Raw genomic sequence first — 26,072 nt, 5'->3', positions numbered from 1 at the left:
GCAGAAGAAGAAAATGAAAGAAGATGGTCGTGGGTTTTGAGTGGAGGAAGAAAGAAGAAGATAACGAGGGGTGTTGAATGGAAGAGAGAAAGAAAGTTTGGATAAAAAATAAAGAAAATATAAAAGTAAAAAAAAAAGGTGAAATTGGGTGAGAGGAAATGGGAGAGAGAAATTGATTGGGGTTTTGTGGGTCCCACTTGTAAGGTAATAAGAAAGAGAAATAGTGAGTTTTTAATGAAGAGAAAGAATGTGTTATAAAATTGGATTTTTGGGATAATTTGAAACATAATGTGATTTATACTGGAAATATGTTTCCTAGTGAAGCAATTAGGAGGTTACTCAAACCAAGATTGCTCCTAGCCAAGCACGCTTAACTTTGGAGTTCTTACGATTGAGCCACTAAAAAGGAAGGTGCACCTTGTTGGTATAGGTAGTGACTATCAATTATTTTAAGCCTTTCTTGACCATTCTTCCATGATCTCAGGATCCCTCTCATTCAGATGTGATATCGGTTCATTCATGTATCCCTCCTCTCTAGTCGGGCGTCACATGTATGATTTAGAACCCTTATGTGCAAGTGTACACAACTATTGTAGCAAGTGATAAAAAAGATCGTATCCACAGGGATTGATAACTAAACACTTCAATATTTTACTTTAAAATATGTTTAATAAGGTGGCATATGAAACTAAAACGAAATAGTGCAAAAAGCATTCACTGAGTAAGAAAACAAGTCAATAGGACAAGTAAAATCAAGTCTGGTTATACAAGAAAATGAGCTTAATGGGGTTAATTACTAATGTAACAAAGATAAGAGGGAAGAGTTTATGTGACTTATTCTGGGCTCACGTAAACAATGCTACAACATTAACCATGTAATATATTGGCTAAACAGACATGGAATCTTTCCAGATTTCCAATATTTTCTGCTATTACGTTTTAGGGCAAACATGACAGCATATCAGCATAGTTTATAACCTTACTAGGTGAGCCTTATTCCTAAGTACCCACGCTCTAAACTCAAGTAGATCTAGCATGATTTGAAGCCAAACACTCCTTGTTACAATTTTCCAAAAGCTAATAAAGAGGTATTGCAATATGTTGGCCAAGCACGTTGAAAAAAAACGTTAAAAACAACTTCAACTCAGTATATATATCATCATTAAAGCCAAAGCAAAGTTTACAACCCAAGAATAAGTTCACAACATCCTCCTTCTTACAATAAACTTAGCTACCAATGTCATACAAGAAAAGAGAAGAAGAAAGTACAAAACTCGTGCACTAAGGAGTACAAAAGAAGAAAAAAAGGAGGAAAAAACAGCAGCCATTCACTCCCTTTGTTGTCTTCTTCGAGTTCCTCTCCAAGGGTTTTCCCTCTTCTCTTGTCTTGTTTTCTCTAGGGTTTGATGAAGAATGAGAATGAATGGAGGCAACCTTAAAATGAAAGCATTTATACCTCTCCTCAATTTTAGGGCAACCAAAATGGATAAAACGGGGCCCAGCTCAATCTAATGGTGAATATGCGTTTTAGTGCAATAAATTTTCGGGTAAAAATCTGTCACTATCAATTCTGTTTTTTCGATGCTGCAGCATCAAAAATTCTACATCAAAACATTCAAAATTAGATCATTCATCATAACTCTCAGTATTGTCTAATAAAGTAAAGATGTTAATGAATGTAAAGCATTATTTGCACAAAATCAATGTAGATTGGGTGTTAGTGAGTCTATCCTTAGCTAATTTATATGAAATTCTTGCACAAATAACTCAACTTCAACAAGCCAAAGAACTTCAATAGGTACAAGTCAAAAAACTTCATCAACAAGCCGAAGAACTTCAAAAAGCTCAAAGCCGAAGACTTTAAAGATTTTTCAACAAGCGCAATTAAAGCCGAAGACTTCAAAGATTCTTCAACAAACTCTAAGGCGAAGACTTCAAAGATCCTTCGACAAGCAAGAAGTTGAAGACATTAGCCTCATTGATTCAAGAATAGGCAGTTGAATTAAAGTTTACATCCGAGAGAAAACATCAGAGGATTATACATTAAAGATTGTAGCACTACATACATAAGTACAAATACAAGTTCATTAATTCGAGTTCCATCTCTTCTGACTTACCACTCAACTGGTGACGACTCACATTGCGAACTCAGTGATGACTGGTATAGAATACTCTCGACGATAAAAATTTTTTTGCACCATATTTAATAATAAAAAGAGTCAAATAAAAAAAATATGCTATACAAATTACTATTTAACATTACTTTTTGTTCCGCAGTGCCAAAATCAAGCTAACACCATAGATTTTAGAGCAACTACTGAACAAAAGAAAATTATATACTTTTGTGCAAAACTTTATTTTATCTTAGAAATTTACGCACAAATTAAAGGAGAAATTGTCATTTTTAGACCCCAAAGTTTTTCGTTTTAGAAGTCTGGTCGTTTTCTAAAAAATAGTTATTCTAACCTTTTTCAATCAAACCTTGCACCTGAAGTTATCTGGGTAATTGGAATTTTTGACCCCACCCAATAATTATGTTGAATTTTTGACTCATTTTTTAAAAACTCTTATCGTGACCTCTTTTTACATTTTGCACTTGTGTAAGGACTAAAATACCCTCACATCCACTTTTTTTTTTTTCTAATTTCTTTGTCTTTGTTTCTCTTTTTGTGTTCAATTTTCTTTTTCTATTTTTACAAAATCTGCCAAAAATTTTTAAACTCATAAAAAGGAAATTTTAAGATAATTAATGGTCTATCTTCTTAATTTTTTTTGTTTTCAATTTCCAATTTAATACGGAAAAGATCTAACTTTTAAATTTGAAAAATCATTTCTAAAAAAAAAATCTCAACTTTTTAGTTTGAATATTGGAAAATTGAATTTGCATAATCTGGCCAAGATTGCATAAATGCCTAGAATTTAATAAAAAAAATAAGATTCCATAAATTTCAAACCAAGATTGCATAAATATCTGGGATTTAATTAACAAAGAGGGGCCAAGATAATTATAAAAATTAAAATAAAAAAAACTGAAATTACATTAATCCCGAGATTTAATTTGAAGGTTACTGTGAATTGTGAAAAATCTCACATTTTTAACTTGAAGATGGGAAAATCTACTAAAATTACATAAATTCCAGGATTTAATTTATAAAAGGGCCAAGAAGGCACAGATGCCCAATATTAAAAAAAAAAAAAAACTGAAATTGTATGAATTCCAGCCTGGGATAGCACAATCCTAGCTTTGGATAGCACCATCCAGAACCGGGATTACATAATCCTGGACTAGCATTTTATACTATCTTGATCCGGGAAGTGCTATCCCGATCCGAAATTTATGCAATTCTTATTTTTTTGAAACACTAATGAGAAATCTCTTTTTTTCCGTCATTTCTTCATCGCTGATTTCTGCTATGAGTTTTCGATTGTAATTCGTCTGAAGAAGGTTTTAGAAGTGTCTCTGATCAGCCATTTTATGGATAAAGGCTTAAATTCATCTGCCAAGAAAAAAGAAATTGCTCATACCTCTCTAACATGCCTAACTATGTTAAAAACTCTAATGTCTAGAATTCCTATGCAATGCACAGCCACTACTGGGAAGCTAGAAGTCCTATGATCATTAGCATCAAAATCATGCGGTATAAATTCTTGGAACGATGCAATCTTGCTGACCAACTTCTTCTTACTTGGGTTGTCATTTATTCTGTCCACTGGATTTATTCATCAATCAATCTGCCTTCTGCTTTTCATTTAGTTATTGGAGATTTTTGGTGGATTCTGTTGTGATTCTGATTTAGTTATTGAGAATTTTTGGTGGTTATGGTGGCTTTGGTTTAGTTATGGGAGGATTTTTGTGGATTCTGTTTACATTTTTGGTGGATTTTGTTGTTGGTTCACAATTTGTCCATGTTAGATTCAAATTAAAAAAATTTATGAGGTTTGACACGAGAAAGATGTGGAAGTCAAAATTACAAATAAGAGTTGTTTTAGAGAGGGGTCAAAAATCCAATCGATTATAAAATGGGGTTAGAAAATTTCCCAAGTTACTTTCTCCCCCTTATATTTCTTTCTTTAATATATAAGCATAGCCTAGTACATTTCCCTTGAAGTTTGAACCCCGCATGATTAAAAAAAAATCTCTCTAAAATAAAATATTTAACTTCTCACACAAATATATATATATTTTTTTGTTTCTTTTAACTTCTCTACTAACAAAAAAGAAAACATTTTTTCTTAGAACAAAAGACTTACAACCTCAATTTTTTTTAGTTTCTTAGTACTAAATTTCACGTTAAAAAATATAAATAAAATAAAAGAGAATAAGTTTGATTTTATTGTAATTTATAAAATGATAAATGAAATCCAAAATTTTCGATGATAATTACAAGTCAGGATTTATCAATCTTGATTTTATCTAGGGCGACTAGAAATTAACAAGAATCACGCCCTAAATTCCGATCCCTGAAAAGTTCATAAATTCCAAAGCTTAATAAATAAAAAAAATGAGAGCATAGAGGTTTGAAAGATTTAGAAATTTACAAGGATTTAATAAATTTGTTCATAAATTTATGTTTGAAGTGAGGGCTAATTTCATAAATGATATAATTTAAAAAATAAATTGCAATTTAAGCACACTAAAATTAAAAATGTAAATAAAATAATATAAATCTGAAATATGGTACATTCCAAAGTTATTGACAAAATTAGGGTGGTTTTTGTCAAAGTCACAACTCGTGAGCAAAGTTACACGTGTCCGCTTAAGTCTCATGTGGTCGAAGGAGGGTCAGTTGGACTAATAAATCGTGTACATTGTAAATGAGTTTCTTCTGTACACGTTTTTTTCCTTCTAAATTAAATACAAGTGCGATTTGTCTTGATTTTTTTTTTCATTTTTTGTGCAAAAATTTTGAAATTTTTTATTAGTCTTTTGCCACTGGCTGAATTGTGAACTAAATTCAATTCATGTACCACAAATTGATTAATAAAAGTTTAGTACACAAGTCGATTTAAACGTAAATAAACTAAAATATTACAAACTATAGATAAAAACTTATGTACCACATGATATCCGTCTTCTCAGGTGAGCTCCACGACGAGGTTGAGGCGTAGCAATATGTGATAATGGATGATGAATTATGTCATCCATATCTTGTTGTGTTACCTCAATAGGTGATAGTTGTGGTAATGAATTCGGTGGATGAATTGAACTTGATGCGATGATTGAATGAACTACAAAGAAGTATGTTATAATAAAATCTAACTAAAAAAAGGGAGAAGTAAGACCACCTTCAACGACGGCTGGTGGAGGCAGCAGGGGCAACAGGTGACAGTCCGACGTCGACTGAGTTGAGAGAGACGAGGAAGAGAGAGAGAAGATTAGGGTTTTTGGTTTAAAAATGAGAGGTGGAGGTGGGGTGGGGTGGAGACGGAACTCATGTGCATTGTACACGAGTTTGGTGAAATCGTACACGATTTCTACAACACATGTGGTTCCAACTGTGCGTCGTTGAAGCCACATTAGACACGACTCGTGTGCATTGCATACAAATTTATCAAATTCGCGTCAATTGGACGTGCGTTTTCTAAATTGTGTATGATGTACACGATTTAACTACACACCTTTGAAATTAGTTTGAAAACTACCCTGCTTTTATTTTTTATTTTTGAAATTACATTATTAAAAAAAAATCCTTGACGCGAGTGGTGTTGAACAGAAATCACCTATGGGTAGGTGTGTAATTTTACAAGAGAGATAGGAAAACAATGCAACTCGAGGTAAGTGGGGAGTGATGGAAAACACCTTTAGTTGAAATTTTTGTTCTAAAAAAAGTTTTTGTTAAGAGAGGTTAACAGGAAAAAAGAAAAGAGAGAGAGAGAAAAAAGTAATTTCATAACTATATCTTTTAGAAAACAACCCAACTTCTTTAACAAAAAATTTTTGAGTCAAAAAATGATAATTTCCCAAATCAAAGGATGTCGCTGAAGCTGTGCTGACAAAGAAAGGACAAAAAAGAAGAAGAAGTCGCCGAAGGTAAACGGAAACCAGTTTATTGCTGGTGCAGGCAAAGACTTGCAGAAATTTGGGAGGAGATGGAGAGCAGGGAAGATTTGAATTCCATATTACCCTTTCTGCCGCTGGTGCTGCGGTCGTCGAATTTATTCTGGCCTTCCCAAGTGGTGGAAACTCTCAATTCTATGGCGGCAGGGCCTGATCAGAGTGGTCTTACTACTGGCGACGCCCTCTTCCACTCCATCTCTGCTATCAGGAACTCTCTCTCTCTCACCAATCAACCCCTCGCTTCCTCTGCCCACCATGGCTACTCCCTTTTCTTCGACAAGGTATTTCAAACACTAGGACTATGATATCGGTTGATGGGCACCGTTGCAATGAGAATAGCCTGAAAATGGTCCACAAAATTTTCCTACCATAGTTTTACTTGAAGTAAATATAGTTTTGATCTTCGTCAGTTCTGTTGCACAGCGCATACCTGTCAGGAAAATGTGAGATGTTGGACTTTTCTTGTGAATTATGTTGAAAGTGTCGATTAGTGATCATGGCGCGAGATATGGACCACATGAAGAACATACTTTTTCTCTGGAATTTCAAGATTTCCCGATTTTGTAGCAACTAATTTTAGAATAGATTCCATGTGGTAAATGCTATAATGGAACGGTCTCATAACTTACAAGAAAACTGTCCAGAATTTCCATTCTTTATAAAACTCTAATTTCATGATTGAGGTCTGAATCTATTTTTCAAGCTTAACGAGGAGGGAAACCTATTCTACTATGTCCTAATCATAAACCCTCTAGAAATTGAGGCTCTGTTGATTTCTCTCACGGTTCCAGACCTAATGAATCCTTCTATAATGGTTAAAATAGCAGTTCTATAGAGCCTAGGAAAATTAGAGTGCAAGGCACTGCCAGTAAGCCACTGATCTTCCCAAGCTTACACTCTTTTACCACCCCTTCCATAAGAACACGTCAATCTAAGAAACACTACTACATTTAGCAATATGGTACTATGGGCTTCCGGAGTAACTGTGGGAGGAAAAAATTTGCGAACCTGCCTACACAACTCTCAAATACATGATGGACATGGTTTACATCATAAAGATCCTGTTTTTTTTTTCCCGAGATTTCCATAGTCTTCTAGAAATAAGAGCCTTTCTTAAATCTTATGTTCCATGGTCAGTTGGTCACTTAATAGCAAAATTTAGATTTTACTTATCTTTAATTTCCCTCGTCAGTGTGGGGAGAGAGCCTTTTTGTCTTCTATTCTAGGAGGGATGCATTCATTGGTGGAGCCTGAGGGATACATTCCTCTTCAAGGCAGAACTCCTTCCTTAGGAAATCTGTCCCGCAAGAAATGGTAAAGAGAGTGAGAAAGAGGAAGAGAGAAAGAAAGAGGAACCAAAGAAGAATTAGATTGGCCTTTCTTATTTACATTTTCTAGTGATAATTGTATTTAACATTGGTATTTAGTTGAGACCATGATAATTTATCTTGTTTCCCGATTTTAACTTTTACTTGATTATTTTATCTTGGTATTTACATGAACATTGGTATTTAACTTTTACTATCATGGCCTGAAAATTTGTCATTGGCCTCAACTATTATTTCAGTTGTAGTTATTTCTAATTTTTTCTTTTTAATAGTTGGCAAGCTTAGCAATGAATTAAATGATGTATTCTTTTTGGATTTAGTTGTGGAAAAAATATTTCCAGATCTTGGAATGAGCGTGTTTTCATGCTCCAGGGTCTATACCTGAGGTAGAATTAAAAGTAATTGTAAAATTTATGGTTAGTCTCAAAAAAATATTCACGGTTACTAATGCAAATCTTAATGTGGTTTTAGCCTACTCAAGGTATATTAGTCTTGGTTCAACATCAAATTATCAGGTAAAAATATTTCAGCCATCTCCAAGTAAAACAAGAGGTTTTTTTTCTTTTTTTTTTTTTAATTTTCAAACGCATGAGGAAAAGACCAGTCCTGGCTAGGATGGACTTGCATTGCTTTATGTTTATTTAGTTGACACCATTAGCCTTTTGGTTGTGGAATGGCGGCACTGGAAGATATTTTTGGCATGCTTGAATGCAAGGTGCAGTAGTTGCTGCTGGCATATATATGACATTGCAATCTGAACTGAGACTAAATCAAGTTGTTATGAACAGCTTATGCCCGAAACAGAATCTATGCAATGGTTTGGTGAGGTTATTCCAGCATTGGGAAATCTGCTTCTACGATTACCTTCTTTGCTGGAAAATCATTATCAAATTGCTGACCAGCTTGATAATAAAGGAAGCGGGAATTTCCAAACTGGTCTCCGTTTGTTGGCTTCTCAAGTTGCAGGCACTGTGTACCTCAGCCAGGTGTGCCAATTTATTTTTTATTTTATAACAATTTTGGTCACTTTCCACAGGACTTTAGTTTCCTCGGTAGTTTTCATGTTGGTTGGTGCCTGGTGGCAGTGATAAAAGAATCTTTATCATTAATTATGTGGAACCTGAAGTTGTTGATTCAGGAGTGAAATTTTTGAATGGTTTTATAACTTAATGATTTAGGCATTGTTGTGATGTTAATTTAAAATTTGATTTTTAGGGTCATTATCTATTGTAGAAACTAAGGTTTGAGAGAACCCGATGTCTCTTATTCTCATTACTGAAGTCTATATATATAGAGACAAATATACAAGGTTGACCTAATCCTAGAAGGGAAAGGTAAAGGACAAATGAATACATATTATTTAAAAGAATGTAAAATATACTAATATATACTCTAACACTCCCCCTTAAGTTGGTGCATATATGTTAATCATGCCCAATTTGTTAGACAAATAATCAATTTGTGCTCCATTCAATGTTTTAGTAAAGATATCTCCTAGCTGCTCTCTAGTCTTCACATACTCTGTAGCCACCAATCCTTGCTGAGCCAAAACCAAATCTGAAGGAGGAAAGGGAATCGAACCAAAACAATTGAACAGAGCCAAGTGAACCAAACCAATTGCACCGAAACAAACGAACCGAACCAGAACCGGTATAAATAAGACCAAACCGAATCTAAATCGGATGAACCAAACCACTTGAAACCAAACCGGTTGAATTGGACCGCTAGAACCGGACTGCTTGAACCGGATCAGGTGTTTTCTGAAACCAGAAACCCTAAGTGCTACCCCATGACAACCAGAGGGGCGAAGGCGACTGGCGGTGGCGGAAGCGCACGGTGACTAGCGGTGACGGGAGTGCACGACGACTGGCGGGGACGGAGGTGCGAAGGAAGGCGAGACGAAACCCATGAACAGTAATGGAAAAACAGCAGCGTTGGTGAATCAACAGATGGCGGCGGTGGGCGGCGGCAGAGGTTGGCGGACGGCGATTGGTGGTGGCGGTGGTCAGCGTCGGCAGTGGGCGGCGGTGGCGTTGGCATGGGCGGCAGTGGCGGTAGTAGTGAGTTGAGTTGGATAGCAATGAACAAAACCCTAATGAGCACAAAATCCTATGGGCATCAAAACCCTAATGAGCACATAACCTTAATAGGCAAGAAACCTAGAGCTCTGATACCATGTAGAAACTAAGGTTTGAGAGAACCCGATGTCTCTTATTCTCATTATTGAAGTCTATATATGTAGACAAATATACAAGGTTGACCTAATCTTAGAAGGGAAAGGTAAAGGACAAATGAATACATATTATTTAAAAGAATGTAAAATATACTAATATATACTCTAACATCTACCAATGATTTTAATGACATGCTAAGGAGAAAATAATGCCACCTTTATTTTGACTAGTTGGACGAAAATAATTTTTCTTCATGTATTAAATTCGTGGAATCTTGTTTCTGGAAACAGTCCTGTCATATGGTGGACATTTATTAAGCTTTTTGATGTCTTTCAGGTTTGTGTTCAGTAATTTTGATGCAATAACGCGTGAAAACTAGTCATGTCTGCTCTGCTTTCTTGTTCTCTTATTCTCTCTTTGTCCCTCGGTTTCCACTTATCTTCTTGCACTAACAATAAATAGCTACTATTAGTTTGGTGCCACGGTGGTAGGAACCAGAAATTGGAAATTTTACCACAAGAAATTGGAAATTGAAATAGACATTAATAGAAAATTAATTTACCACCATAAATTGGAATTTGAAATAGAAATTAATAGAAACTTGTCTTCATATTACGAAGGAAAATTATAAGTTTTCCAAGCACTTCAAGATGTCTGGACTCTCCCAAAAACTATTTCTAAAACTGCTCGCCTTCAAACCCCCAACTTATTGTATTTATAACTACTTCGCACACCAATCCTTTGGCTAATAACTAATAATATCCCTATCCTCATAATATTCCTCACACTACATTTTTTTTTTTTGATATGAAACAAGTATTTCATTGATGGTATGAAATTTACAAAAGGCCACAAGGGCAATTACAAAAACGCCTTCCAATTTAAGATAAGGTCGTTTAGAGTGTAACAATTAAAGGGGGAGTGGAAGCTCTTACACCAACCAAGAGCTAAAACAGTAAATCTATCAAAAAAAGAATGAAAAGGAAGAGATTTGTCGTTAAAGACTTGGTTGTTCCTCTCTAACCATGAACTCCAAAGGAAGGCTCTGATGAAGAGTGTCCAAAGAGTTGAGCGGTGCTCAGTGGAAGGGTGACCCACCAAAAGACAATCTAGGAAGATGGATGGCTTGTTGTCGAGTTCTGTCTCCCATCCAAAAGTAGATAGAAGGATCTCCTAGAAATTTGTAGCAAAACTGCCGCTGATAAAAAGGTGTTCTGGAGATTCTGATGCCTTGTAACAGTGACAACAGTTCGGGGAGAGCATGATGTGAGGCATCCTTTTTTGAATCCGATCGAATGTATTCAAAGTCCTATGGCTTAGTTCCCAGCCGAAGAACTTCACCTTCTTGGGGCAATTACCTTGCCAAAGGGATGGGTAAAGGGCGGGCGTGCCTTTGCAAGTGGTCAGGTGCTTGAAAACAGAGCTGGTGGTGAATGACTTGCTCGGTTCCATTGTCCAAGTCCACAAATCTTCTGGTGGAGAAGGGGAAAAAGCTTCAAGGATCTGTGATAGTATCAACCAATCATCGATTTCATCATCTTTTAGTGATTTGCGGAAGCTGTAATCCCAAGAAGAGGAAGTCTTAGACCAAAGATCAATGATTCTAGCATCCTTATTAGTGGTGATAGTGTAGAGTCTCGGGCCAGAGTGGTGATGGTAGGGGCTTTCTCAAAGACGACAAAGAAGTCGGGTAGCCCTGAAGAAGGTTGTGAAAAGTTTTCCAACCTCCTTTATCCAAACCGGAGGGTAGCATAATCCTGTTCTTCCCTCTATTGTTGTCGAGCTTATTGAGTTCCACCCAAAAGCTTTTTTTGTTGTTGAGTTTCTCTAGCCAGAAAGTGTAGTCATCGCTCCTGTGCTCACGAAAGAACTTGTGAGTGAGTGGGGTGTCAAGGAGCAAGGAAAGGGAAAAGACCCATGAGACAGATGCTCATGTGAGAGATAATGAGTATGATGTATCTCTTCCAGATTCGGTGATCCTAGCACGACTCCCTCTGAAGTGCTCATCAACTTTGATGGTGAAGGCTTTCCTTTCAATAACAACTTTACGGGGTTGGTAGTTCCAGGGGGTCATGACGGTGGCCGGAGGGTGGGGTGGAGAAGGTTAGTGGGGGGCGGTGGTCGGTTGACGGGCTTCATTTTTACCCTACATTTTAAAACACACTGTTAGAACCCAAAATATATTGAAAGATAAAAGATAAACGAACTACAAGTATTCGAGGTACTTGGATCCTCCCCTCTCTTGAGTATTATCACTCAAGCCAAAATCATACTCACTAATTGGATACCTTCATCCTTACACCAACACTCTATATATAACACTATCCCTAACTACTTTCCTATCTAATTACTAAGGTACCCTCAATACCCTAATAATATCCCTTTATTACCCTACGGACCAATCCTATCACACACCTTTCCTTCAAAGCAGTTTTTTCGTGAGAAATGAGTTTCTCATTGTTAGAGTATAGATATTAGTATATTTTATATTCTTGTATTAATATTAATTTGTCTTTTACCTTCTCCTTATAGGATTAGGCCAACCTTGTATATTTGTCTATATCTATAGACTTTAATCATGAGAATTAGGGTTTTGTCTATTGCTATCCAACTCAACTCACTACTACCGTCGCGCCGCCGCCGACCACCACCGTCGACCACCGCCGTCGCCGACCACCACCGCCGACCGCCGCCGCTGTTTGCTAATTCGCCAGCTTGCTGTTTTCTGATTGCTGTTCGTGGGTTTCGTCTCGCCGCCAATCGCCGTCGCCGTCGCCTTGTGTTTTCGTCACCGCCAGTCGCCACCCGTCGCCTTCGCCCCTCTGGTTGTCGTGGGGTAGCACTTAGGGTTTCTGGTTTCAGAAAACACCTGATCCGGTTTGGTTCCAGCAGTTTGATTCATCTGTTTTGTTTGGTTCGGGTGGTTTGGTCTAGTTCTGTCGTTTTGTTCAAATAAGTTCGTTTTTTTGTTATGGCTGAGAAGAAATCAATCGTAACTTCTGAGGTGATCCCAATGATATCAAAAATCACATAACACAAGTTGAATGGATCAAACTATTCTTCATGGAAAATCAATGTTCGTCTTTTTTTGCGAAGTATTGATATGGACGATCACATAACTGAGGATCCGCCTAAGGATGAGAGTAAGAAAGCTTGGTTGCGGGATGATGCTCGACTGGTTCTACAGATCAAGAATTCGATCGAGGGTGACATTATTGGCTTGGTCAGTGAATGTGAGTATGTTAAAGAGTTGTTAAATATTTAGAATTCCTTTATTCTGGAAAAGGAAATGTTAGTCGAATATTTGAAATCTGCAAGCGCTTCTACCAACCTGAGTTTGGTGACCAATCTCTTACAAATTACTTTATGGAACACAAACGAATTTTTGTAGAGTTTAATGCATTACTCCCAGATAGTAATGATGCAAAAGTTCGGCTTGCCCAACGCGAACAACTAGCAGTTATTAGTTTTCTTCTTGGTCTTCCACCTAGATTTGATGTGGCCAAAGACCAATTACTCTCTGGTTCGGAAATTCCAGCTTTAGAGGAGGCATACACTCGAGTACTTCGAGTTGAGAAATCACAATCCGTTTTGTCATCTCAATCTAATAGTGCTTTGGTTGGACGCAGTACAAATGCAAACAGAGGTAGTACCTACCAAGGGAATTCCACGACTTCGAACTCTCAACGTTGGAATTCTAGTGCTCCAAAATCAAATTTAAGAGATATTATTTTTTGCAATTATTGCCATAAGTCCAGTCATACAAAACGAGAATGTAGAAAGCTATTGAATAAAGGTCAGAAAACACAGTCTGCCCATGTTGCATCTACTCCTGATAATGCTGGCAAGTTAGTTACAATTCCTGCGAAAGAATTTGCTAAGTTCCAACAGTATCAAGAGTCATGGACAGCATCGTCCTCTAATCCGATTACCGCCATCGCTGAGTCAGGTAACACTAGAAAATGTCTTATTTCCTCCGCATCAAAATGAGTCATTGACTCTGGTGCGACAAATCATATGTCAGGTAACCATAACTTATTTGCTAATTTCTCCCCATCTGCATCTTTGCCTGATGTTACCATAGTAAATGGCACCACTTCTCCTGTTCTTGGCTCTGACACCGTTCATCTTTCCACATCCCTTTCACTAACATCTGTCTTAAATTTACCACAATTTTCTTTTAATTTGATCTCTGTTAGTAAACTAACTCGTGATCTCAATTGTTGTGTCTTATTCTTCCCTGGTTATTGCCTATTTCAGGATCTTACGACGAAGAAGACTATTGGTAAAGGGCGTGAATCCAATGGCCTCTACACGTTTGATACACAAATACCTACAGCTACCATTTGCACTCGAGTACCCTCTCCTTTCGAAGAACATTGTCGTTTGGGTCATCCATCTCTCTCCGTGTTAAAGAGTCTTCGTCCTCAATTTCATAGTTTGCATTATTTAGATTGTGAGTCATGTCAATTTGCTAAGTTTCATCGTCTTAGTTTGTACCCTAGAGTCAATAAACGAGCTACTACCTTTTTTGAATTAGTTCATTCTGATGTTTGGGATCCTTGTCCTATTGAGTCCAAAAGTGGGTTTCGGTACTTTGTTACTTTTGTCGATGATTTTTCCCGTGTAACTTGGTTATATTTAATGAAACATCGTTCTGAGTTACTTTCTCATTTTCGTAACTTTCATACTGAAATTCGAACTCAATTTGGTGGCTCTCTTAAAGTTCTAATGCTAAAGAATATTTTTCTGGAGCTCTTGGCTCTTATTTGAGTGAATATGGTATTCTTCACCAATATTCTTGTGTCGATACTCCGTCTCAAAATGGAGTTGCAGAAAGGAAAAATAGACATCTTCTCGAAACAGCAAGGGCCTTAATGTTTCAAATGTATGTTCCAAAATGCTTTTGGGCCGATGCTATTTCAACGGCTTGCTTCCTGATTAATCGCATGCCTTCATCAGTTCTTAAGGGTGAGATACCTTATCGTAGTCTATGTCCTATGCACCTTTATTTCCTATTAAACCTAAAATATTTGGTTGCACCTGTTTTGTTCATAAGGTTCAACCTCAGCTCACCAAATTGGACCCCAAGTCCTTGAAATGCATTTTCCTTGGTTATTCTCGTGTTCAAAAAGGGTATCGATGTTATTGTCCTGATCTCAATAGATATCTTGTCTATATATATATAGACTTTTATAATGAGAATACATCACATTGGATTCTCTCCAACCTTAGCCTCTACACTCATTTGAGAAAACTGCACCATGGAATAATAGAGATGTAGAAGTCCTGCTGCGACACTAAGAGGACAGAACAGCAACCACATGAAAGAGAGTTGATGGCAGAAAGAAAAGGAAAAATAAGCTAAAAAGTCTACAAGAATTTCAGCGATCCAAAAAGGGATAAAAACGTTGAAGGAAGAATACAAATTTCTTTAGTGTATCCTGTTTACTCCCACATGGTAACAACTTCTTCAAACAAGGGCCTTTTTATCTTTTTTTGGAGAGAAAGATGTGTTATTACCTTAATGAATAAAATGGATGAATGTCGGATCTTGCTTGCATGTTCTTTGAACTAGCAAAATCTCCCTTGCTTCTTATGCATCAGTTTTGTTAATCTCTGTTGATCATTTTCCATTTTGATTTTCAGGAGTTGACTGGTGCGCTTCTTGCTTGTGCTTTCTTCTGTTTGTTTCCGGTCATTGATAGAGGCAGCCAAAATCTTCCAACAATTAACTTTGACTATTTATTTGCGTATGTGAGCTTTAGATCTTTATCTCAGTTGCTAGTATCATGAAAGATAAGTTATACATAAAATGTCACACTTGATGTTAATATATATTTTGTAACTACATAATAAATTTGGGAAAAAATCAATTTATACCCTTGAATTTAGCAGGTTGAGTCAATTAAAACTCCAAACTAATCATTTATTCAATTAAAACCCTGAACTTTATAGGTTGAGTCAATTAAAACCTTAAACTTACCTCAATTTATATTTATTTGTTAAATTTTGCTAGAAGATTGTTAGCTAATTGAAGGTGCACTTGTGAATGCTAACATTTTATATTTTATATTAATAAAGAGGGAAAAACGGAGCAAAATATATATGATAATGAGAATTCTCTTCATGGTATAAAGCAAGGGCACTAATGGTCTTACTGATAGTGAGAACTGAAAACAACGACAAGCCACTTATAATATTATCCACTAGAAATAGAATCTGAATTGCCAGAAAAAAAATGCACTGTAGCTAAAATGACTAGTCAACTATTTTTCAAGCTTGTACTAGTTGATTGTATGGAATTTACAAATGAGCAGGATAAGACAATAGTTAACGAGTAATTACCAAAGAGTTAGGTTTAACTCACCAAGACCAAAATAACATTCCAAATGCAGCACAAACTTCTGATTTCATCTTTGAAGATCCTTTTCTAGTCTAAAGTACCCATAATAAAGCTCAAGAACCATTGATCAATAGTTGCTTTTCTTGGTCGTATTCTTGAAACTTTGACTACATATCCCTTACCATTTATCCTTCAATCCTTCCTTAGCCAAACCTCGGATAATAAAAAAGATGTAATTGTTTACACGGGACGTAAAAACCAAGAAGCAACCAGCAAAGACAATATTCCTACTCTTTTTGACTCTCGACCAACTTCCTCATAGAAATTTCATTGTTAACATTGATCTTAATCTTCCTATTGCCACAAGGAAAAGAGTTCATTAATGCCCTTAACAACCTATCCATATTTACTCTTCTGTGGCTAACCAATCGAGAAAATTTAAGGCATTCACAATCTCTCTCACTGAAAACTAAGATTCCCAATAACATTCATGAGGTTTTCAAATACCCAATAGAAACAAGCTGTTATGGATAAAATTCATGCCCTTGAGAAGAATGAAATGTGGGATATCACTATTCCCCCTGAAGGGAAGAAAATGATAGGTGTAAATGGATCTCAATGTCAAGTACAAAGTTGATGGTACTATTGACCGTTTTTGTTAATTGATAAAGAAAAAATATTTCTTTTCTTTCTTTCTTTCCAGAGTTGATACAAGGGTATAAATAGTAGTTACAAATAAGAAAAAGAAAACTAAACTTTGCCTATTAGGATAAAGAAATAATTACCCATTAGAACAAGGAACCCTAATTTATTAAAACCTAACTACAATAGGAAATTAAAAAGGTAACAAATATAATTTAACAGTTTTAAAACGAGGTTTTATCTTTGTACTTTTGTTTCTTTTCATTACATCAATGAAATGTTTTGTTTCTTGTTAAAAAGGGGGCTAGTACGGATAAGTTAAATGATCTTTTCATTGGCTCTATTCACTCCACAAATGAGGGTTTGTCTCATTGATCATCCTTCCTAGAATTCTCACATAATGATTTTGAAGATGACAATGGAGCAATCAGTGTTAGTAGTTTGGACTCTTCTCCAAAGTCAGACGTTCCTACTGAGGATCTTTCTGAGCATTCTTTGTGGAAGATTTTCAGATTTTATTTAATGAGTAAAAAGAAGATGACAAGTTAGATCTTCCACAACAAACAACCATTCCTTCCTTTTTTGAAGAAATGGGGATTACTCTTGTCCCTTTTGAGTCCGCCCTCTGAGTTTTAAGTTGTTCGAAAAGTTGGAATATTCTCTCTTACACCTTTTGCAATTTTCAAAGCTTTGCATTAGTTTGGTTGGTTGGTTGGTTGGGTGGTGAGGTTTTCAAAGATCTTTTTTCAGCATACGGATTGGCTTATGGTGATTTATATTTGGAGGTTTTTTGAAGACAACACTAAAGCTTAGTATTTGGTGTTTACTCCTTATTAGAATTTTGGTTGCGGTTTAGTTCTTGTGTCCCTAGCTTCTACTTGGTTCTTTTTGGAGTTTGGTTTCCGCTCTTGGTGCTAAGGAAGGCTTTTCCCTCATGCGGTTGTTGGCTCCGGAATTTGTTTGGTTTTCAAAGTTCCATAGCTAGCAGTTTTTTCGGAGTTCAAGTTCAGAATGTTTTTTTTATCTTTTTCGAGCTTGTATTGAATTCTTCGTTATTTTTCTCTTCTTCTCTCTCTTCTTTTTCACCCCTTTGGGGTTTGTATCTTAAACATTTTTCCTTTTCATATATCAATGAAAAGTTGTTTCTTGTTCGGGGTAGGTTGGTTGCAATGCAGAAGGGTTCACTCAATCCGATGGAATAGATTATCAAGAAACCTTTGTCTCATATATAATGTACTAATGAGAAGAAGATTGGCCCCTATCAGATTGAGTTGAAAATTGTCTCTGATGCATGTGTGCATGTGTGATTAATCTACCATCTGATCTGAACATTTCTATATAATATCTAATGTCACTAATTGAGTGAATAATACTTTGGTCTAGTTTGTGGGGAGGCTGATCTCCACCCTCCGCCCTTAGGCTGTTCTTCTATTTTGAGGTTTTATGCAAGTTCTTTATTATAAAATAGAGAAAAAAAGTGAATAATACTTGACCCAAGTGAATTTTCTTGGTTACCTAGAAGTTGCGACAAGTTTTCTTCAAGAATAGAGCTAAATTCTGTAATTTAGTACTAAGCTAGTAATTATTAGTCATTTAGTAGATTACAATAAGCTTAGGGAGAATCATTGAAGTTTTTTGTACTTGCAGGATTCTGTACCATAGACATAGTAAAATGCAGGAGAATAAGATACGATGCATTATACATTATTTCAGGAGGATATGTTCGAATATTCCTAGGGGTTTTGTCTCATTTGAAAGGAAAGTGCTTCCTTTGAACAATTGCTCAGAACTTTTTTGTTATCCTAAGGTCAATTTTTGGATCAACTCCACCATTCCTCTCTGCCAATTTAAGGTAATAATTAACTTTGATTTATATGATAGTTTAATTACTGTGTATCATGCTCAACTGCTTTAATCTTCAGTAGGTAATCGAGTTGGTCCTTTCCTAATCATATAGGTTAAAGATTCCGGCCTCATAGAAGATCAAACATTTGGAGCTCTTGAAGTTGATTTTGCTAATGAGTATATTGGTGGTGGTGCTCTTCATTCTGGCTGCGTGCAGGTATAATTTATAAACTTATGCTTAACCTTTTAAGTTTTTATATATATATATTTTCTTATTTAAAAATAGGAAAAAACGTCTATTTCATCGGAATAATTGAAACATGAAAAATGGTAAATTGAAAGGGTTACAGAAAGGATCTTCGAGTGGTTTGTATGGAGGTAATAGAGTATTTTAGAGTGTATTTTAGACTCGAGAGACACTAGGAAGAAAATTAAAAACAGGGAATAAAAATGTGAAGTAACGGCACACTAAGGTTGGTCAAGGTCTCCCTCTTAAGGCCACTCTCTTCTCTCAGGAAACCTCTTATGTCTCTTTCCAGCAAACTAATGTAATCTCAATAAGGCAATTGAACCAAATCCTGGCTTACAAACATACCAACAGTTAGAGTATATTTTAGTATATTTTATATTCTTGTATTAATATTAATTTGTCCTTTACCTTCTCTTTATAGGATTAGGTCAACCTTGTATATTTGTCTATATATATAGACTTTAATAATGAGAATACAGAACATTGGATTCTCTCCAACCTTAGTCTCTACATGGTATCAGAGCTCTAGGTTTTGTGCCCATTAGGGTTTTAATGCCCATTAGGGTTTTGTTCCCATTAGGGTTTTGATGCCCATTAGGGTTTTGTGCCCATTTGGGTTTTGTACCCATTCGGGTTTTGATGTCTGTTAGGGTTTTGTACCCGTTAGGGTTTTGCGCCCATTCGGGTTTTGGTGCCCGTTAGGGTTTTGTGCTCGTTAGGGTTTTGTCCCCGTTAGGGTTTTGTCCCTTAGGGATTTGTTCATTGCTATCTAATACAAATCACCGCCGCCGACCACCGCCGACCACCACCGCCGTCGCCAGTCGCTGTTCTCTGCCGATCGCCGCCGCCGCCGCCGCTTGCTGATTCGCTAGCACTGGTGTTTTCCGATTGCTGTTCATGGGTTTTGTCTCGCCGCCAATCGCCGCCGCCTTCGCCCCTCTGGTTCTCGTGGGGTATCACTTAGGGTTTCTGGGTTCAGAAAACACCTAATCCGGTTTGGTTCCAGCAATTTGATTCATCTGTTTTGTTTGGTTCGGGTGGTTTGGTCTGGTTCTGTCGTTTTGTTCAAATAAGTTCGTTTGTTATGGCTGAGAAGAAATCAATCGTAACTTTTGAGGTGATCCCAATGATATCAAAAATCACAGAACACAAGTTCAATAGATCACTTGTCTAACAAGTTGGGCACGATTAACATATATGCACCAACTTGAGGGGGAGTGTTAGAGTATATATTAGTATATTTTATATTCTTGTATTAATATTAATTTGTCCTTTACCTTCTCCTTATAGGATTAGGTCAACCTTGTATATTTGTCTATATATATAGACTTTAATAATGAGAATACAGAACATTGGATTCTCTCCAACCTTAGTCTCTACACCAACCATGACCACATAGCCCTTGGGAAATAAATTATATCACTTATTGGAAAGGGAAACTGGCTTCCATAGGTCTCCAAGAATCTGTGCTATAGCGAAGCCACCACTGAACTATAAGGTGGAGGCCTCCAAAAATGGTCTTTTAAAAATTAGGTGATCAACCTTGGATGTCTGAGTCTCCTCTGTACTAAAAAAAAAAGGTAATCAAGAGATCGAATCACTATGTGTACATTTTTTTGGTAATCTTGGATCTCCTTAAGAGACTTTCAAAATAGTTTATTTAAGATAGCAACTCCTTTGAGATAAAAGGAGACAAGAAGTCCCCTCACCAGAGACAACAACTCCTTCGAACTTTTTTCTTTATTTTCATTTATCAATAAAATGAAGAGTTTGTTCCTTGTTATATATATATGTATGTGTGTATATATATATTTTTCCACTTAGCCCACCATTTATTAGAAGAGTGAGGGAGATACGACGTAAAATCTATTTTCTTCGTGTTTCACTAAAGCCTTTTAACTCTAAGAATTATGTAGAACTCCTAATCCATCTTATCATAACTTTGTCCACATCAGATTTTATAATGAAACCCTTTCTTAGATTTCCAAAAATAAACTATTTCATTGGCAAAGAGAATGAGATCAACAATTTGCCTACCAGCATAAAAAGCTGATTGATTGTCTCTAGTAAACGGTATCTGAGAAACTCCTTTCTAAGAGGGTAGTGTACCACCTGTACTGCTATGCTTGCCAAACTAAAAACGTGAGCAGACTTTAGAGAGGTCTGCATTTTCCCAACTCACTTGATCTTCTGTGAGCCTGTCTCTCTACTCTTTCCCTCCTCTTTCCCTCCTATTTTCTTAGGTCATTTCATAACCATAACAAACATACAAAAGGTGGCCTCTCTAATTCTAACCATCCAGGCTCCACAATGCTCACAACTATTACATTAATTACCCCTTCTAGAGAGGCCCACTTTTTAGTGAGCTCGGGGATAAGAGACTTCACATTGAAAACATCACTACTATGCAAAATCCACCATCTAGAATCCTCCCAGTTATTAGGCTCAAGAAAGTTAATCACATTCTGAAGTCAAGTACACTCCTGAAATTCGGCATTAGTCAAATTCCTTCTAATGAAGAGATTCCATGAGAGAGATTCAACGGACCAAGCTTCCTGAAAGATGTAATTATTTGAGTTAGCAACATTGTATATCCTTTGGAGGGAATATTTATGTAAATCCCAGCTTTTTGGGACTTAAATTGCATAGGGACAAGTAAAACTCATGGCACAACCAACCGACTTTCTTGTCAATTGTCATGTAACCCAGCTAATGGGGTCAGACATGCATACACATAACGTAACATAAACATGTAGGACCTATGGTGACTGAGTGTTCCTTAAACTACGCCCCTACTGCCAACAATCATTAGCCAAACGCCGCCATGAGAAGCTGTCACCGAAGTACTTTGGCCCATACCAGATTCTGAAGCGCGTTTGCACCATGGCATACCAGCTCGAATTGCCTTCCACAACTTCCCTTCACCCGGTCTTCCATGTATCCTAGCTTAAACGCACTGTTAGCAATGATCACACCGTGCAAACCCATCCCCCTGTGCTCTCCACTGACTTTGAATGGATGGTTGAACCCCTGGATGTGATGGCCACCCGCAACAATCCAGACACCGGCAAATTGGAGCTCTTGGTGCAATGGAAGGACCTGTTGGAGCATAAAGCTACTTGGGAAGCCCAAGAGACCATAAAGCAATAGTTTCCTCTATTTCACCTTGAGGACAAGGTGGATGTCACCCCGGGGGTAATGTGAGACCTCTCATTGTAAATACATATGTAAGGAGGGGTAGAGAAGGAAATTCACCCCCAAATGACAGTTAGGAAGGGGCTGTACGGGTAGGTTGGTTATAAGATAGAGGTTTAGCTTGTTTCGAATATCTTTTGTCATTTTGTAAGTCTTTGACTTAGGAAGGAGAGCTCCAGCCCTCTCGAATGGCTGGGAAACTCTGGGTTGCCTTAGGGTTGTAAGTTTGTTTTTGTGTTGAATGTTTTTGAATATCACATTGTAAGGAGATACCTTACACTCACATGCCTTCCCATGCCAACATGTGAGATACAATCGACATGAAGCTAACAAGCAGGCTGATTTAGGTGGTCAATGACAACGATACAATCTCCTCAATGACGTCCTGGGTTGGGTATTGTTTACAAATGACTACTACTCCAAAGTAGTTGTCCCACTTTCAAACCTTAGCCCCACTTAAAAGATAAAATCCAAAGGACCATGAGAAACCCTAAATGACCTTGAGGTCTAATATTGTTAAATTTAAGAGAATAAAAAATATTCTTCTATATACAAATAGTGCAACTTAGGACTTATTATACATGAGAAAGACCTACTAAAAAGAATAGGAAACCTACTACATAAAGGAATAAGAGATTTAAAAAATATAAAGATTTAAAAAGACAACTAATAGATGTTTATATATTCGAACACTCCCCCTCAAGCTAGTTTAAAGATGTCTTCCATAGCCAGCTTGTTGATTAGTTTATCAAATTGCTTCTTTGGAAGTCCCTTGGTGAGTACATCAGCAACTTGCTCTGTCGTGGAAGATAAGAAGTATATATTGTACCTGTATCAGTCTTTTCTTTAATGAAATGTTTGTCAACTTCAATATGTTTTGTTTTGTCATGTAGAACTGGATTATGAGCTATAGATATGGCAGCCTTGTTGTCACAATAAATCTGTATAGGTGTTGTCTGGGGAAACTTCAATTCTTCAAGTATCATTTTTATCCATATACCTTCACAAATTCCATGGGCTAAAGCTCTAAACTCTGCTTCAGCACTACTCCTAGCCACCACATTTTGTTTTTTGCTTCGCCATGTAACTAGATTCCTCCGATAAAGGAACAGTAACCGGAAGTAGATCGTCTATCCGTAGCACTTCCAGCCCAGTCTGCATCAGTATACACTTTTACTTGAGAATGATTACTTTTTTTTTGAACAAAATACCTTTTCCAAAAGTTCCTTATCTCAAGATTTTGTAGGCCGCTTCAAAATGAGTCGGTCTAGGTGCATGCATAAATTGACTTACCATACTTACAGCAAAGGCAATATTAGGTCGTGTGTGAGATAGATAGATCAATCTTCCCACAAGTCTTTGATATCGTTCTTTGTCTTTTATTTCTTCTGCATTAGATGCTTGTAATTTCAGGTTAGGTTCAATAAGAGTTTCTACAATCCTGCAACCAAGTAGGCTTGTTTCTCCAAGTAAGTAAAGAACGTATTTTCTTTGATTAACGAAGATACCTTTATTTGATCTTGCGAATTCCATCTATAAGAAATATTTCAATGTTCCCAAGTCCTTGATTTGAAACTCACTTGCAAGATTTTTCTTAACATCAGTTAGTCCTGCTTCATCATTTCCAGTGAGAATAATATCATCTACATAGACAATTAAAACTGAGATTTTATTATTCTTAGAGTGTTTATAAAATATAGTATGGTCAGCTTGACTCTGAAGAAATCCATAGCTAGATACGGCTTTTCCAAACCGCTCGAACCAAGCTCTCGGAGATTGTTTGAGGCGATAAAGAGATTTTTTCAATTTGCAGAATTTATTAAATTCGAGCTCCTTTTCAAAACCTGGCGGTAAGTTCATAAAACCTCTTCTTTGAGATCACCATTAAGGAATGCATTTTTCACGTCAAGTTGATAAAGAGGCCAATATGAATTAATTGCAAGAGATAAAAGAATTCTGATAGAATTAATTTTGGCAACAGGAGCGAATGTTTCTTGATATTCAATCCCATAGGTTTGAGTGAAGCCTTTAGCTACCAATCTGGCCTTGTATCTTTCAATACTCCCATCTGCATTACATTTTATGGTAAACACCCATTTACAACCCACTGGTTTCTTATCTTTTGGCAGCTCCACTATCTCCCAAGTATTATTCTGTTTCAGAGCATTCATCTCTTCCATAACTGCTAGTCTCCACTTTGGATCTCCTAAAGCATCATGTATATTCTTTGGAACAAACAAATCAGTTATCCTAGATGTGAAGGCTCTGTGACTATTTGATAACTTTTGGTATGAGATGTAGTTTGCAATTAGATATTTAGTACACCTTCGAATACCTTTTCTAATTGCTATTGGAATATCAAGGTAAGAGACAATAGGTGTAATAGTTGAAGAAGTAGGAATAGAAGATAGGTCAGAGACAACAGGTGAAATAGCTGAAGAAGTAGGAATAGAAGATAGGTTACCTGTATTTCCAATTTCATTTCTCGGAGTCTCAAATTGGCTCTGTGAAGGATTAACTATTTGGTCTTCATTTATTTGATTGAATTTTCTTCTAGAATAAAATTTAAACTCATAAACTTGATTAGTAGAATCATCTCGTAGTATTTCTTCCCCTGAATGAGAAGTTTCTACACTAGGTATCAAAGGATTAGTAGAATTAGGAGAAATAGTATTAGGAAGAGGAATCGAAATATCCCAAAAATTATCTTCCACATTTGATTTCTCCCCGGGAAGAGAATTTTGGGTAAAATATGGTTGTTTTTCTAAAAAGGACACATCCATACTTACAAAAAAATTTCTTTGTTTGAGGATCAAAACATTTATAACCCTTTTGACTTGAAGAATAACCCAAAAATATACATTTAATAGCTCTAAAATCAAGTTTTGACTGAGATTGACCAGTTATGTGAACATATGAGGTACACCCAAAAACCTTGAGAGGTAAGTCAGAATAAATACGAGATGTTGGAAAAACATATTTAAAGCACTCAATGGGAGTTTTGAAATTTAAAACTTTACTAGGCATCCTATTTATTAGGTAGGTAGCGGTAAGAATGGCTTCCCCCCATAAATATTTTGGAACATGCATGGAAAACATTATAGCACGTGCTACTTCAAGTAAATGTCAATTTTTTCTTTCAGCAATCCATTTTGTTGAGGAGTATCTCGACAAGTGGATTGATGAACAATACATTTTTCTTTCAAAACATCACTAAAAATTTCATTTAAATACTCAGTGCCATTATAAGAGTGTAAAATGCAAATTTTGGGTTGAAATTGGGTTTCAATCATATTGTAAAAGTGTTTAAAAATATCTTTCACCTCAAATTTTTTTGGTCATTAAATAAACCCAAGATAGACGAGTATGATCGTCAATAAAGGTAACAAACCATCTTTTTCCACTATGAGTACTAATTCTAGAGGGACCCCAAACATCACTATGAATTAAATAAAACGGTTTGGAAGTTTTGTAAGGTTTTGGGGAATATGTGGAACGATGATCTTTTGCTAGAATGCAACTTTCACAATCAAAAGAGGAACTGTAGAAACTAAGGTTGGAGAGAATCCAATGTAATGTATTCTCATTATTAAAGTCTATATATATAGACAAATATACAAAGTTGACCTAATCCTATAAGGAGAAGGTAAATGACAAATTGATATTAATACAAGAATATAAAATATACTAATATATACTCTAACACTCCTCCTCAAGTTGGTGCATATATGTTAATCATGCCCAATTTGTTAGACAAATAATCAATTTGTGCTCCATTCAATGCTTTAGTAAAGATATCTCCTAGCTGCTCTCTAGTCTTCACATACTCTGTAGCCACCAATCCTTGCTTTATTTTCTCACGTACATAATGACAATCAACTTCGATGTGTTTGGTTCGTTCATGAAATACTGGATTAGATGCAATATGAAGAGCTGCTTGATTATCACACCAAAGTTTCATTGGAGTGGTGATGCCAAATCCCAATTCAGTCAGAAGCTGATGTATCCATACTAATTCACACACCGACTGTTCCATAGCTCTATATTCTGATTCAGCACTCGAACGCGACACCACGTTTTGTTTATTACTTTTCCAAGAAACTAAATTACCTCCGACAAATACACAATATCCTGAGGTTGATCTTCTATCTTCCTTAGAACCTGCCCAATCAGCATCTGAAAAACATTCAATATTAAGATGACCATGATCCTTATATAACAAACCACGTCCAGG

General features: G+C 36.4%; 1 protein-coding gene and 1 pseudogene across 6 annotated transcripts in view; both read left to right on the top strand.

Moving 5' to 3' along the window:
* The first annotated feature begins 5,930 nt into the window (after positions 1-5,930).
* LOC111021818 (poly(ADP-ribose) glycohydrolase 1) overlaps positions 5,931-26,072 on the top strand; it is a 53,255-nt gene continuing 33,113 nt past the window's right edge. Inside the window, exons 1-5 of one of the 6 annotated variants that reach the window (XM_088122791.1) lie at positions 5,933-6,339; positions 8,175-8,372; positions 15,210-15,313; positions 18,262-18,400; positions 18,506-18,610. In XM_088122791.1, the coding sequence (XP_087978917.1) occupies positions 6,091-6,339; positions 8,175-8,372; positions 15,210-15,313; positions 18,262-18,400; positions 18,506-18,610 (795 nt within the window). In that variant the 5' untranslated portion in view covers positions 5,933-6,090. Of the gene's footprint in view, positions 6,340-8,174; positions 8,373-15,209; positions 15,314-18,195; positions 18,401-18,505; positions 18,611-26,072 lie in introns of all 6 variants that reach the window. The other 5 variants (XM_022298899.2, XM_022298900.2, XM_088122792.1 and 2 more) reach the window with 5 other exon arrangements.
* Positions 12,358-13,813, top strand: LOC148211881 (uncharacterized; annotated as a pseudogene).

Source organism: Momordica charantia, assembly GCF_013281855.1.
Source record: "Momordica charantia cultivar OHB3-1 chromosome 4 unlocalized genomic scaffold, Mcharantia_2.0 BLBB01000004.1, whole genome shotgun sequence".
Classification (NCBI taxonomy): Eukaryota; Viridiplantae; Streptophyta; class Magnoliopsida; order Cucurbitales; family Cucurbitaceae; genus Momordica; species Momordica charantia.
Note: the sequence above shows the minus strand (reverse complement) of the source record. Positions and strands in the feature narration are given on the sequence as shown.